The 16,037-nt window shown below is 44.6% G+C and overlaps 1 protein-coding gene across 1 annotated transcript in view; it reads right to left on the bottom strand.

The window, feature by feature from the left end:
* Positions 1-16,037, bottom strand: part of AKAP6 (A-kinase anchoring protein 6) — a 214,758-nt gene that overhangs the window by 81,870 nt on the left and 116,851 nt on the right. The window contains exon 8 of the mRNA XM_066630892.1: positions 12,488-12,608. Coding sequence (XP_066486989.1) covers positions 12,488-12,608 — 121 coding nt within the window. The remainder of the gene's footprint in view (positions 1-12,487; positions 12,609-16,037) is intronic.

The following is a 16,037-nucleotide window of genomic DNA, read 5'->3' on the forward strand; positions in this document are numbered from 1 at the left end:
CACATTTTTTAAACTCTAGGCTGACTTTATGACAAAACATTACTAGTTTTATCTCTTATGAAACAGTTTGTTGTGACCATGTGAATGGACTACATGGCTGTTTGAAAAACAAACTCAAGACAAAAACACCTTCTTAAGAACTGCATAAATGTTACCATTAAAACAAATAAAGCAAATGAAGCAGGCACCTAGGCTTGTATCAGACACATCTTTGCCTTTAACCTGCAGCACACCTTTTTCAATCAGCACGAGAAGTCAAAGTCATATTTCACAAAAAGCTGAAGGCTGCAATTTTTGCCATTTAGGCTAAAAGTTTATTAGCAAACCATAATCGCTATCCTGATTGCAATTAAAAAGGCTCCCAAATGGGTCAACATACTTAAGTGCGATCTGCAATCATTTAGATTTTAACATGATGGTTATTACTTATTACCAGGATGCACAATGAGATATTGATTACTTTTAACCTTTAGATCTACAGATTCAAGAAAGGTCAAGGCAGTAGTCTACCTTTCCTGTCTAGTAAACTTATGGCCTTTAACAGAATTCTAATGATTCCAGTTGGCAAGGCAGATCTGAACTTAGTTTATTCTTCTGGCAGACAGAAATGATGACACATTTTAAAGAGTCTGCATGGGTAGCATATTTTGTTCCATATTGCTGCTTGGATCAGCTGAGAGCACACAGAGGGTGTCTGAGTAACTTTAGCACCTAGTCATTTAACCTATCCTCAGCCAATGGGGTGGAGAAATGTATAAACTGAAAGCAAATACTAGCATTTTGACAATATTCTCATTATATTCTAAAAAAGACACTTGTGTGAGTGTGTATGCACACAGTTGGGAGAGCACATGAAAGGCATCAAGCTTTTGGATCAAACAGAATTTTAAGAGTGTACACAGAATTCCTCAGTTCAAACTATTTAGCACAGTGTTTCTCAAACTGTGGTGGGTCACAAGCCGATTTCAGGTGGGTCCCCATTCATTTCAATATTTTATTTTTAATACAGTTGTGCACCACTTAACAAAAGGGATCAGGACCACGATCCCTGTCATCAAGCGGCGCTTAACGCAATCCAGACCCTCCACAGGGAAGGGGATGGTCCGCTCCCCTCACTCCCAGAGGGCTGCCTGAGCTTCCCAGAGGCATGCATGCGTCCGCTTGCTGCCTCTGTGGAGCTCAGACTGAGGGAAATCTTTTCATGGAGGAAACCGGAAATCATGTGAGAGACATGATTTCGCTCAGTCTGAGCCTTGCAGAAGCAGTGCACAGATGTGCACTGCCTCTGGGAGGCTCAGACAACCCTCCGGAGGGGAGGGGAGCAGTGTTCCCTTGCTTCTGGAGGGTTGGGGTGTGCACCCCCAATGAACATGTGACCACATGTGGTCGTTGGTTGTGCGATCTCAGTGTAAGCCGGAACGTCACAAAGTGGTGCACACCTGTATATTATACTTGATGCTACCATGGCATGTGACTGCATTGGGGAAATGTTACAGATCTGTACTTACATAAGAGCATAGGAACAGCCCCACTGGATCAGGCCACAGGCCCATCTAGTCCAGCTTCCTGTAACTCACAGCGGCCCTCCAAAATGTCCAGGGAGCACACCAGATAACAAGAGACCTGCAAGGCTTCCTGGGAATTGTAGTTAAGAACATAAGAACAGCCCCACTGGATCAGGCCATAGGCCCATCTAGTCCAGCTTCCTGTATCTCACAGCGGCCCACCAAATGCCCCAGGGAGCACAGCAGATAACAAGAGACCTGCAAGGCTTCCTGGGAATTGTAGTTAAGAACCTAAGAACAGCCCCACTGGATCAGGCCATAGGCCCATCTAGTCCAGCTTCCTGTATCTCACAGCGGCCCACCCAGTGCCCCAGGGAGCACACCAGATAACAAGAGACCTCATCCTGGTGCCCTCCCTTGCATCTGGCATTCTGACATAGCCCATTTCTAAAATCAGGAGGTTGCACATACACATCATGGCTTGTAACCCATAATGAATTTTTCCTCCAGAAATTGGTCCAATCCCCTTTTAAAGGCATCCAGGCCATGTGCCATCAACCCTACATTTAATAGGCTATTCTATATATGCTTTTAACAATGATAGTCAATGGGACAATCATATCAAATGGGTAAGTGTGGGTAGGATTGCAGCCTAGGATTGGTAACAATTTTCCTGCTTGATGATGTCACTTCCAGTCATGACATCATGTCCGGTGGGTCCTGACAGATTCTCATTCTAAAAAGTGGGTCCTGGTGCTAGACGTTTGAGAACCACTGGTTTAGTACATTGGTCTGCTCAGCTGTACATTGGTAAAATGAGGTCTGCACTTCCATTTGGCTTCAGTAATCATGCCCTCTTTCTCATTCCCCTAATTAGAATAAAGTAATCTAATTGGCCTAATCTGTTTTACAAGCGAGAAACGATGCAGAAGACGCTAGCCGAGCTTTGGAGCCTACCGGTCTTTCGGCTTCCTTTCACGCGGCCAACATTCGGAGTGCCTCCTTACATTCACATCCGCCAACTGAACAGAACTCACACTTCAGCTTCAGAAGAATTATGGGCTAGATAAACATATAACTGTTGTGTTACATTAATTTGCAGAACACTCGGCATTATCACTGCCAAGTCGTCAAGTTGTTCCAGGTTGTTCCGGAAGGTGGTTATTAATAGCATGTTTTCTGAGGAAAGTTCTGTCTACTTTTGGAACGGCATCTCTGTTGCCAAGGAAACTCCGCACGGCACAGCATTCGAGGAGCACACTGCTGCTTTTGTTTCCAGAATCCTATTCAGATCATCTAAGTAAGCACTTTACACACACTTCAGGCTGCAGTTTCAAACACTTAAGTATTATAGCTTCTGTTTTCCTTTCCCTTTCCATGCAGCTTTCTTTTCTTTTCCTTTGGGGCCCCCAAATTATTTTTACCGTGATGCAGAAAGCTATTTCCCCCTCCAACAAGTTTCCAGCAAACCAGATTCAACGTGAATCACAGCCTTGTAGGTTACAACGTGAGTCTTTAAGTGTTAATTGTCTGTCCGCGGCAAAATTAATGTCGTCGTTCCCTCCTGACTCCAGCCCACGCGGTTCTTGAAGTATGGAGCAAAACACGCCATTGAATTCCGAGCCCGAAGTGTTGTCGTGATTAATCTGGTCACATGGACCGTCCCTGCCAAAAGGAGATCACTGAAGAAAGGTGACAAAGACAGTGATTTCCTGTCAGCAGTGAGTACGCCAGGGCTGTCTAGAAGGGATGCAAATGAGGGAAACTTTCACCATGGTTTGTTTGATCCATTCCAGGCCAGAGCATTGCGCGGAGCCCAAGTGAAAGGCACAGTGGAGCAGCAGCGCACCCAGAGGAGAAAATGCACAGCACAGAACACCAACAATACCATTCCTTCTAACAGTTTTCTGATTAAAAATGTGGGCAATCTTGTGCACTAACTGCCATATTCTTCTGCCTGTGATCACTGCCCTCATCTCCTCCTACCTCCCCACCTCCCCCATTATACATTACCGGAGGGTCTTCTCTGCCTGCATTAATTTAACTCTGAACTGATTTAAAACCAAAGTGTGCCTGTTCTTTGGGCTGAAGTTGCACAGAAAAGCATAATTGCCTGTAATGTTATCAGCAATGGAAAATGAACCTCATCAGCAGCAATGTGTGTGAAACAACTAGCTGGGTAGGTACAGGATAGTCATGCACAGCTAGTTGTTCTACTATTCAGGTTAGTGAAAACTCAAGCATACCGTGAAGCGTTCCAAAAGGACCAGGCCAAACTGTGCAAATGGCTTTAAACAAATAACCGTAAAGTGATACACACTGGGACAAAAAATTCCAGCTTCACATATATGATAACGGGATATGCACTAGTTGCGGTTTTCTGACCAAGAAGGCTAGAAGTTTTGCTATTTGTTTGAAAGATTTACACCGATCACTTAAAAAGCAAATACGCAACTCACAGTGCAGGGGCAATACTTCCCTTTGCGTGGGGTAGAGGAAGGAGACAAGCAGCCTCAGGAATACCCTGGAATTGGGTTTGGCCTGCAAACAGCTCCAGTGGCAGACGTTCCAAAAACAGTGAAGTGGAGATGGTATAAACACTTTAAAAAACCTTCCCCCAGTGCCTTTTCCTTGCTATCATGTCTCCTGGTAGGACATGTCCCCCCCTGGGGGGAGGACACATTATATCCCTGGGGGGGACACACATTAAATCCCTAGGGGGATTTAATAACTGGGGGAATTTAATAACTGAAAAATCTACCAGGCAATATTTCACATTTAGAATAATGTGTAGTTTGTCTCTTGGTTTTAAAAGGAGCTTGGGTAATGATGGTTCTATTCAGGTTCTATTCAGGTACCAGTCATGATGACTAAATGGCAGCGCTATGTTAGAAGCAGAGTAGAGATACCAGCTGCTTAGAAGCAAACAACAGGAGAGGGAGTGCCTTTATGCCCTACCTGTAGGCTTCTCAGAAACATCTGGTTGGCCACTGTTGGAAGCAGGATAATTCCAACTACATGGACTCCTGCTGTAATCCAGAAGGCCTCTTCCAGATCCAGAAGACCTCTTCCGGTGCTCTTATGAAACTTGTTATTCATACGCTTGAATTTACGTGATTCTACACTAGAAAGCTGCATCTGAATCCCCTACCGTCAGAGAGGTTTCTAGAACCTCAGCAAAGGGGCTGAGTGCCCAATCCAGAGCAGTGCAATCCATCTCACTGCCGGAGCTGGTCCAGTGTGAACCTGCACTGCAGAGCACCGGGTGGTGGAGAGGTAAGTCAGGATGGGGGAGAGGTGGAGAAGAGGTGTTCCAGGGTGGGAAGAGGGTGGGGAAAAGGTGTGGCAGGGGAGGGGGCAGGACCAAAGGAGCTCAGCTCCACTGGATCTAGAGCCCCGTGTCAGGCCTCACAGCTCGATATGAGGGGTCCTTACTCTGCACCAGATAACTAGTTGACACAGAGTCAAGTACCCCCATTGCAGGATTGCTTCCCTTAGAGGAAAGGGACAAATGTCTCCTTCTCCTGATGAGCCGCTGCCAGCTGCCTGGTGCGCTCAGGATGCCGCAGGTGCTATTTTGGCGTCGTGGTAGCCCCGTGCACTGGGCAGCTCAGAATTGGGTTGCCCATCCTTAAGACCGTTACTCCAGCAACTCACAGTCTCAAACGTATTAAGAGGCATCTCCAAGATGTCCCCAAATTGTAAAATGGGGACACCACGATCTGCTTGCGGCAGGTAACAGAACATGGGGATTGTCTCTAATAAACAAGGAGAATTGGGGCAGATGCATGATGTTGCATCAGACAACTGAACTGTTGGGAGTGGTTCTTCTCACGCCTCCTTTAGGACACACTTCCTTTCGAGAAGCATTTTAACGCCATTTAGTCAAGAGAAGTGAGCCTCTTTTATTGGACCGCTGTGTGTTCCAGCTTCTCTGTTGCTAAATCAACGCATTGCTTATAAATCATGATGGAAGTGCTTGCATCCTCCTACCCATTGTGGCACACATCCTTGTGGAAGATTTAATCAGGGCACATTTTATGCAGTATGTATTTCAAGCACCTTAAATGCTTTTATAATCAACCCTCCAAATGTCAAAGGAGATGCCAACATTTTTATATTTGTAAAGAAATGTTTGGTTAATTTTACTCCCTACATGCTAACAATTTTAACAATCATATCTTACTCAATTTAATGGGGTTTTAATCTAACGCACAATTAATCTTCTGGGGAAAATGTAAGGAATTATCATTAACTTTCTCTGTCTAGTACATTTATTTCTAATCTCCACAGCTCCAATAAACCCTGATTTGCTTAATTTTTGAACACTCCAGGCAGGAATCTTGCATCAATACAGAGGTTTCTATTAAAGGATTAATGAGAGGCGTTTTAGACACTGGGGCCTGATCCCTTAAATCCGATGCAGGATAATTATCTCTGGAACTTTATGTATAGATCCGTAATGGATTTTTCCTCCAGAAACTTGACCAATCCCCTTTTAAAGGCGTCCAGACCAGATGCCGTCACCACATTCTGTGGCAAGAAGTTCCACAGACCAACCACAAGCTGAGTAAAGAAATATTTTCTTTTGTCTGTTCTCCCAACACTCAATTTTAGTGGATGTCCCCTGGTTCTGGTGTTATGTGAGAGTGTAAAGAGCATCTCTCTTTCCACTCTGTCCAGCCCCTGCATAATTTTGTATGTCTCAATCATGTCCCCCCTCAGGCGCCTCTTTTCTAGGCTGAAGAGGCCCAAACGCCATAGTCTTTCCTCATAAGGAAGGTGCCCCAGTCTCGTAATCATCTTAGTCGCTCTCTTTTGCACCTTTTCCATCTCCACTATCTCTTTTTTGAGATGCGGCATTTTTTGAATCTTGAGCATTTTCTTCCTCACGAAAGGTGTTCATGCTGTCCACAGTGATAGTCTCTGCCCTGATAAAGACTTTGTCTCTCTCCATTACTGTGAGGTTTTATCTGCTTGGAGAGTCTCTTGACCTGGAACTCTTGTCTCTGGAGGAAATGTTTTCCTTGTGGACCAGAAGGCATGCTTTTGGTAGCACTTTTCTTTTTCCTCCAGGATTTGAAGCTGTGCAGCATGGTTTCACTTAGCGGGACATTGTACCTGAGTCTACCGGCAAGCAGCATAGCTACAGGAGAGCTGGTGTGGTAAGCACTGCAGCTGCCACAATGCACCATGGAACCAGGCCTTCCCACTTGCCAGCGGAGCCATTTTGGGCAGCAATGCCAATGCACAAGCGCCCAGAATGGCTCCGATGGTGAGTCGAGGCAACTGCAGTACTTACCGTTACTTACTTACTGTTACACCCCTCCTACAGCTATGCCACTGCCTTTGGGACACACTGTTTACAGGTTGAAGTGGTAGCAGCAGTAGCTATCCCACAGGGGAGGCGCAGGGAAGATTATCGGCATTCATTTTGCTGTTATGATATAGATGTTAATATACAAAGGAAGCTTCTAGCATGTGGACGGCATGGTGGCTCCCTTCTTATATTACATCAGTCCTCAATTTTGGAAATAATTGCAGGCTCCTTTGTTTGTTTAATTGTATTCTAATGCCCTCTGGAGGGCAGAAGAAGGTGACTTGTCTTTGGGTATAAGATTAAATTAACCACTGAACCAACCAAGGACAAAAACTATTATCAAGCACTATGTCAATTTTATATCCAGTATAAAATCAGGCAGAAAGAGGGGTTTGAATCAGTATGGAATCTGAGAAACACATCAGTGGGAATAGAGACTGAACGGTGAATATACAGTCAATTCTCTCCTACCCAGCCTTAGCATTTCTATATTGTTATTATGCTTTTAATGTATGCTCTTGCCTTGCAAAGTACTTGTTTTATTATAGATCCTTCCCATTTATAGACTCCTTAGAGGCAAAGCTTACTGCTGGCAATAGTGATAACACAGCAGGTAACCTGGCAAGGAAGGTTTGTTGAGCTGGCTCAGAGGTGCAATTACTTATCAATTCAATAAATGGGAGGAAGATTCTGTGGATTTAAGGAACACACCACCAGAAAAGAACAAGTGCAACAAACTGGTTTCCATATGAAGTTGTTGAAGTGAAACATCTTGAATTTTTTTTTTTAAAGGAGAGAGAAGTGATGCCAGTCTTTCAAAGAGATTTTTGTTTCGTGGTTCTGCAGGCAGATGACAACTTTCACAATTTAACTTTCAGCCCATACTGAGCAACACGAAAACTATGAGGGTGTATATTGGTAAAATAATATATACATTTTCCACCAAGGAAACTCACAGCCTGCATGTGCAAATTCAAATGCATCACTCAAATGCGCCCTCATGTGGCAGAGACTTCAGAATGGAAAGCTTCAGAATGGCTAACCTCCTGAAGGTGGTAAACAGTGGAGGTCACTACATGGGCAAGCCCCCAACAAGAGGCAACCATCATGTGAAACTGTTGCGGTAAAATCCTCTCGTGATGGCTTTATCACATCAAAAAGGAATGCGTGAAGCAACTCTGTACTATGTATTCAAGCAGATTAACACATGTTCTTGGGAACACAATTATACCCATTTTAATATTTATCTTAGGAAAGTTGCCTTGGTTCGTCAACTAAAAATATTTTTTGAAACCTTTTCCATCAAAGTACATTTTGAATGCTAAATGTATGGCTAGACATACAACATGTCTGCAAAACATGCGCAAAAACATGGCTAGATGCACAAGTTCTATGCTAAAGGAAGCCTTCAAATCTTCCAACTGTAATAGTTGAATTCCTGACTAAGAATTAAGTCTGACCCCTTTGGAGGTCCGTGGCACAAAGGACACCTCCTCTGACCAGACCAGAAGATTGCAGGTTCAGGTTCTGGCTAACTTGAGCCATCAGGCTCTGCCTTGGAGGTGGATAGTGGCAGAACACATGCTTTGTATACGGAAGGCCCCTGTCCTCTCCGGGGAAGGCTGGGAAAGAGCGCCTGTCTGTAGCACTGGATAGCTGCTGACAGACAATACAGGGGGCCCTTATTATCTGTGCGCTTAACACCCACAGATCTGAGCATTCGTGGACTGAGCCTGTTCTGAAGAGGGCCTCAGAAGGCCTCCCAGACAGTGCTGTAGCTAGAGGGGGTGCAAAGCACTAAGTTTTGCAGGGAGCCTCACCACAGCATGCAAGCTGCCCCTCCCCTTTGGAGCCATTCCAGGCAGGGGAAGCAAGGCGGAGGTGAATGCCTACGTTGCGCTCCCCTCACTCGGAATGTCTCTGAAGGGGAGGGGGAGGGAGTGCCTGCATGCTGCGGTGAGGCTTCCTGCAAAACTAGCACTTTGCATCCCCTCTAGTTATGCCACTGCTCCCAGACATCAGAAGCCACTACTGGTTCACACTGGTGACTTCTGGTCACTTCTGGGAGGTATTCTAAGGCATGATGAGGCCACATGTGGCCTTCCAGTGCCTCAGAACCCCTCCCAGATGTGACTGAAAGTTGCTGGCGTGAACTGGATGTGGTTTGTGGTTGCATCTGGGAGGCCTTCTGAGGAGATTGCACGTGACCTTTGGAGGGCCAGGCGCAGCCTCCAGGTAAGTTTTGCAGCACCACACCATTCCCTGTGGACTTCATTAGCCACAGATTTCGGTATGGGTTCCTGCAACGGATCACCCATGGATACCGAAGGCCCACTGTATTGTGTATGTTGAGCAAGATGCATGAACTGGTTCGAATCAGCCTAAGGCGGCATCTTGGTTGGCAACCTTCAGTCTCGAAAGACTATGGTATAAGCCTACAGCACCTGGTATTCCCAGGTGGTCTCCCATCTAAATACTAACCAGGCCTGATCTTGCTTAGCTTCCAAGCTTAGATCAGGAATGTGCAGGGTAACCACCTCTATAACTTCAGATAATTGTACTTAAAGCATACTACCTTTATACAATGAACAGGTTCCTGTTCCGGTTTACCACGGGAGAAGCCACTGACAAGTTTGGCTCATGCTAGCATTTTTAACTAATGTGCTTTTCTGTTGCTCTTGCCCTCTCCTCTTTTTATTGTTGTACTCTGATGTTATTTTGATTTTTTTTACTGATGAGTATTCTGCAATTCAGGATGGATTGTTCAGGCGTGTGCTACTCTTATGCAGCTCATAGGTGCAACCTCATAGGTGAGGCTCCCAGGATAATTGTGTCCTCTTCTCTTGAGGGCTAAATTACAGGTGACTTCCCCTCACTGCCCCAATGCTTATTTTTTCCTTTGGAATAAAAGCAGTTACAGAGGCTACAATCTATAGCAGAAACGGTGGGAGGGAGGGAGGGAGGGAGGGAGGGAGAGGCTTCCTTAACTCTTTCCTTTCCTTTCCTTTTTTCTTGCTAGAAGCAGTACCCCGTTTCTTTTCCCCTCACAGGTGAAAGAGATGATAGCCATGTATTTTCATCTACAGACAGCAAACGTTGGGGCAATTCTTGTGCTAAAACTGCCAGAGGGGAAAGGGTTAAGAAGCCATCCCACCCTAATTTTCCATTGTAGATATCAGCTTCCACATATATCTTATACGTAAAGAAAAATATGGGGGTGGGCGGGGTGTACATGCAACGGAGTGATGTGTGCATTTTGCTCTGACCGTCAGGAATTCTTGCAAGTTATTTTGTTGTACTGTATACAGAAGATAACATACAAGACTGTGTCCCTTTTGTAAACCAGGAGTGCTACCACATTGTATTTTTGTTCTGTTTTATTTATTAGAGAAATGTAGAAACTGCCCTGCAGCATAAGGCTCTGAGGAATGTATATGGGGCTCTGAGGGGTGTATATATATATATTACACGGTTCCAATCTGTTCCAATTTATGGCTGCTGGAACAAAAGCTTCCGAACTGACACAGCCAATCAAGATTACAAAATATATGTATCTTTGCCCAGGCATGTTGGCTTGTACACGCAAATCTTACTGCAACAGCACATGACCTTATTTTAGGTATACAAAATGCCTTTGGGTCCAATCTGATCCATGCCTACTCCGAAGTAAGTCCCATTATAGTCAGTGGGGCTTACTCCCAATTAAGTGTGGACAGGATTGCAGCCTTTGGACCAAATTCTAAACTTCCAGTGCTGGCGCTGAGCCCTGGCATCCGTGCTGGGCGCCATAAACATGCCATAAAGCATGTTTATGGCACTAGGTGAGTAGGGAGTGCTGGTGCTGGGCACTGGATCCAGCACTGGTAGGAGGAGGATGCGCCACTTACCGCCGCTGGGGGTAAGTACCGTATTTTTCACTCCATAAGATGCACTTTCCCCCCCCAAAAAGTGGGGGGGGGGAAGTGTGTGCCTTTTATGGAGCGAATACTGCAAAAAAGAGTGCACGTTGGGGACCTTAATGAAGGGGGGATCTTCATGCCAGTTTATGATCCCATTCGCCCTAATAAAGGGAGGGATCTTCATGCCAGTTTATGATCCCATTCGCCCTAATAAAGGGAGGGATCTTCATGCCAGTTTATGATCCCATTCACCCTAAGAAGGGGGGGATGGTTCAAATGTTATTCTGTTATAGTTTATTAAATATTTTGTTACACTATTCGGTTCAGAATATTTTTTTTCCTGTTTTCCTCCTCTAAAAAATAGGTGCGTCTTATGGTCAGGTGCGTCTTATGGAGCGAAAAATACGGTAAGTTAGTTGATTTAGTTATGACTAGCTTTCTTTAGATATGTAAGTAAGTTAGTAAGTTAGTTACGTAGTAAGTAAGTAAGGTAAATAAGTTAGTTGATTTAGTTATGACGAGCTTTCTTTAGATATGGGCCCAATCCTATCCAACTTTTCAGAACTGATGCAGCCCTGTCAATGGGGCATGTGATGCATCCAGTGGTGGTGGGCAGGAATCATGAAAAACTCCTGTAGGTATCATTTGTTTGCTTACCTTGGGGCTGCATTGTGGCAGCACAGGTGCTGGGACGTTGGATAGGACTGGGTCCTATGGCTGTTAGGATCAGGCTCCGTTCATAAACAGGCATTTCTTCAACGGAAAAATTTCCCCCTCCCAAAGAGTTTTTACATAAACAATAAAGACTTAAATGTAAAAAATAAAAAAAAATTTGAATAAATTATCAAAACACGTAAGCACAGTAGAAAGAAAACAACTTCTATTTGACCTTGAATGTAGTATTTCTTTTATAAGAAATTAAAAAAAAAAAACTAGGGGGAAGTTGTTGCTTGCCATTATACTGTTGCTGATTCTGTGGTTAGTTCTTAATTTTATTTTTTATGATTCACAATCTGCTCTTGGAGATATGCCATATGCTCAGAGCAATTCAGAGATGACAACTGTCAGAATTAGTCCAATAAAAATTGCCTAAATGAGGAAGATTTACTACAGCCTGATATTTCTGTGGGAAGCCCCTTCTCCACTCCCAAAATACATCCCCAGCCCCCACCTTGACTCTTAGTCACATACAATATCCTGGAACCGAAGTTAAAAGTGAAGTTACAGCTTTTGAAGAAGTTATCCTAATGCCTTTTTTTCAGCAGAAATGACCAGGCATTGCGGCTACAGTATCACAAGCAAAAATCAAAAAGGATTTTTAAAAAATATTTAGTCAAGGGTGTGTGTCTGTGTAAGCATATTGGATGAAAGATTTACTAAAGAGGTCTGAAAGGTGGATAATATCCAAAAGAAAGCCCCAATCAAAACACATTTTCTAAATGCTACTATCATTTTTTTCCCCATTTTGTTTCGATCTATTTATGAATGCTGTTTCATCTATTTCTATTCACTCTAAAGACAAATCTTTGTCTTCCTATAAAACGGCACCAAATAGAATGTGATAAAGGGAACTTTCTCACAATTATGATGTTGGTGCAGGCTGTCAGCACAGAGGGGATGGAAATGAGGTTGGGGACAGGGAAGGGAATTCTAATAGACACCATGATATATACAATGAGCGCAGGGCTATCCTGCAAGAGAAAGACTTGTCAAACTAATCAGATCTTCTATAGCTAGGTAAAGGCAGGAACGGAAGCGCTAACCTTGTAAAGATGCAGCTGCTGATCCTCTGACATCATCAGGTCATGGCTGTCTATCACTATGGATTCCATGTCAATCAGCCAATCCCAGAGCTCCTGGTATTCTGAATCAAAGTCCAAAAGGCTGCAGAGAAGGAACAAAATGTATTATGCATCACAGGGTATACCTGCTAAAATCTTGTATTAGAATAAGATATTCTTGAAGACGCATGGTATTGCTCATCCTATCTCCAAAGCAATTCTAAATTTCAACAGGATGGGTGAAAATTCAGTATCAGATATGACCTAAATCTCAGCAAATACTGTTAGATTCTGTCAACAACAGCAGGCATATTTCACTTGCTCATCAAAAAACTCAAGAAACAGGAATAACATATAGGGTTGCTTAATGGCTTTTAAAGTGCCAGCATATTTAGCAAACTTCTCTGCAATGAGCATTATGTGCTATTATGTGCACCAAAAATATGACTTTCACAGAAAAATGACTCAATCCATTTAGCCGTCCCACAGCTGACTATCTGCCTATCTCGGCAAATATATATCCTGCGTTTATTTCCATGCATGAGTAGCTCGCGTTTCAACTTAACGCTTTAAGATAGGCTTGAGTGAATACGGGAAGCCAGTGAGAACTAAGGGCAGATACAGTATTAGACAGGTGTTCCCTACAGACATGTTCGAAACAAAGGTAAGGACAGGAAGTCAAAACAATGAATCCTTGAATAGCCAGCAATCATTAAAATTCAAAGAAGGATCACAACGGTTTCCAACAAAATAAATCATTAGAATAAGGAGCTTAGAAGGATTAATGTTATTCTCTATTGAAAGCCTAGTGAATAAGTAAAACACTGCAATATAAAAAAGAAAAAGAAGGGGCACATGGAAGCACTGCAGAATTGTCTGAAGGAGAACTCACAAAAGGAATCACCTAAGCTTGCTAAACTGTAATGCTCCAAAAGTTCACCTATGACACTAAAGCAGAACCATGAATCTGAGGCTACAGTCCTATCCACACTTTCCTGAGAGTAAGCCCCACTGAACACAACAGAACTTACTTCTGAATACACATGCACAGGATTGTGCCCTTAGGAAGACTATCTTGTGTGATAGCTGCACTTTTCGCTTGCCACAGCTAATTAGCTTAGAGCACAATCCTAAATTGCACTTAAGCTGGTGCAGTCCCTTGTGCCAGCTTTGGGGTATCGCCAATGTGCCATGAAGCACTTTGGGCCACCATGATGCGAGTTGGGGAGGTTGGCACAAGGACACACACACTGTGCTGGATTCAGCCCCAGCAAAGGTAAGTTCAAGCCAGCAGCAGGCTGCTGGAGTGGGGGTTTGGGGAGAGAAGGGGAGGGGTGTTTGGGGGGGGGCATTCATGGTTGGGGAGGGTGGACAGCAGGTGGGTCAGGTCCAGGAAGGGGGTGGAACAGGCCCCTGGCACTTAGGCCATATCCTAACCCTGCTCCTAAGCAGCCCAGCCGTACACTGGGCTGCGTGGAACTGTGCCAGTGATTTAGCTGGTACAGATCCAAATAGCCCCATTGAGGTGGCTGGAGCATTACCCAGGGTAAGGGGTCAGACGTCCCCTTTGAGTTGCACAAGGTCCACCTGCAACCCTGCGCTGGATACAGCGCAAGCCAGGCGACCTGCCTGTTCCAGTGCAGGTTAGGACTGAGCTGTTAGTATACCTCAATTTAAGTAAGAGATATCCACTAGGCTCCTTGTAGGCCGCAAAGGAAGATGAACAACCCACAGAAAATGCAAAACTGACAGCTCAGACGTAAATTCTAGGTATACATCTTTCAATGTTGAATTAGATTAAAATAATGCCAGCATTAGGCTGCAATCCTAACCACACTTTCCTGAGAGTAAGCCCCATTGAACAAACTAGGACTTACTTCTGAGTAGACATGGTTAGGATTGTGCCCTGTATGTATGATATTCTTTCATTCAGGACTAATGCTGAAAAAGCATTTGAATCCATGGAATTATTTGAGCCTTGCCCCTTGTCTGATCTTGGAAGCTAAGCAGGGTCAGGCCTGGTTAGTACTTGGATGGGAGACCGCCTGGGAATGCCGGGTGCTGTAGGCTTATACCATAGTTTTTCGAGACTGAAGGTTGCCAACCAGCCAGCGCCCCCCCTCCCCCAATTGTTGTACACAACTCAAATGCTGTTGTTTTGGGATATGCCACCCAGACATTTCTTGGAAGGATGGTTGCAGCACTACATTTGTGTACGCTGAAGTTCACAGGACTGGCCTTGAACAAAACAGTTGCTCCAATCAAGGTGCAAGACCAGTTCTTGGTCTTCTTCACCAGGCTTGGTGAAGAAGGATGACTGAGGGGAGGCTGACAATATTCAGACAACCTGCCACCACAGGCTGGGTGGTGCTCCTGAACCACAGCAGTTGGCCTGCTCAGGAGCTGGAGTGCTGATGACGGAGGAGATGAGGTGCTGGAGCCCTGGTCTGAGACCCTTACATGCCGGCTCCAAGTATACAGAGAACAAGGTGCCCAGCACGGCCAGGAAGAGGACAGGTGGGGTCTTTGTTGGCAGGGCATCTATTTTGGAGGGGTAAAAAATGTGCAACCCCCTGCACCCAGGAAAAGTCTCCAAGTTGGGCAGATACATTTGGATAATTCTGGCGCTGCGCCATGGCAATTCAGGAATGTGCAAAGGCACAAGAAGACATACTGCATAGTGTTGCAGAGACTAAAATTAACTCAGTTTAAGTACAAATGAAGCAAACATTCCTCTAAGTCAGGGGTCTCCAAACCCCGGCCCGAGGGCCAGATGCGGCCCGCAGCCAGCCTCAATCTGGCCTGCAGCCAGCCTCTGATCCCCTGAGAGACTCTGGCTCACTTGCCCAAACGCAACCGGAGTTATGCTTGTGGGGTGGGGGGATGGGGGTCAATTTAAGTTTGTACTTTATTTCTTAGGCTGTGTTGGTGCTTGGAGAAATCCTGGGCATTTGCACCCATTCATTTATTCATTCATCTAAGTTCCATCTCTGATATATTTATTTAAATTTTATTATTTAATTTTTTTCCCCGGCCCTCGACACCACACCAGATATGCGATGCGGCCCTTTAGCCGAAAAGTTTAGAGACCCCTGCTCTAAGTCACAAAAAGTACGGAGTGGAGGCAAGAACAGAGAGGCTGAGTGGAGTGAAGCTGGCATTCGGCACAGCCACTCCCAGCACCGCAGTCCGTGTGAACCAGGCTCTCATTGGATAATTAGCACGCAGAGTTTGGAGGTTCTGAAACGGGGATAAAAATATATTAAAAGGACAATGACAGCCCCCTTGTCCGTTTTCCTGAACATGCACAGAGGGAGATAAATGAAATTCAAGAGTACTAAGAAGCAAAATGGAAAATATGAAAGCATGCCCAGGAAAAAAAAATGATGGCAGGAGACGTTGGGTAATGATTACGGCAGGCTCATGAATGGGGAGAACATGACAGTTGTTTTAACAACTGTATAAATTTTAAAACATGCAGCGAACCATTCACAACCGCTACAGATTTTGTAAGATAAAGGGTAGTTACAGG

The sequence above is a fragment of the Tiliqua scincoides genome, chromosome 1 (assembly GCF_035046505.1).
Source record: "Tiliqua scincoides isolate rTilSci1 chromosome 1, rTilSci1.hap2, whole genome shotgun sequence".
In the NCBI taxonomy this organism is placed as follows: Eukaryota; Metazoa; Chordata; class Lepidosauria; order Squamata; family Scincidae; genus Tiliqua; species Tiliqua scincoides.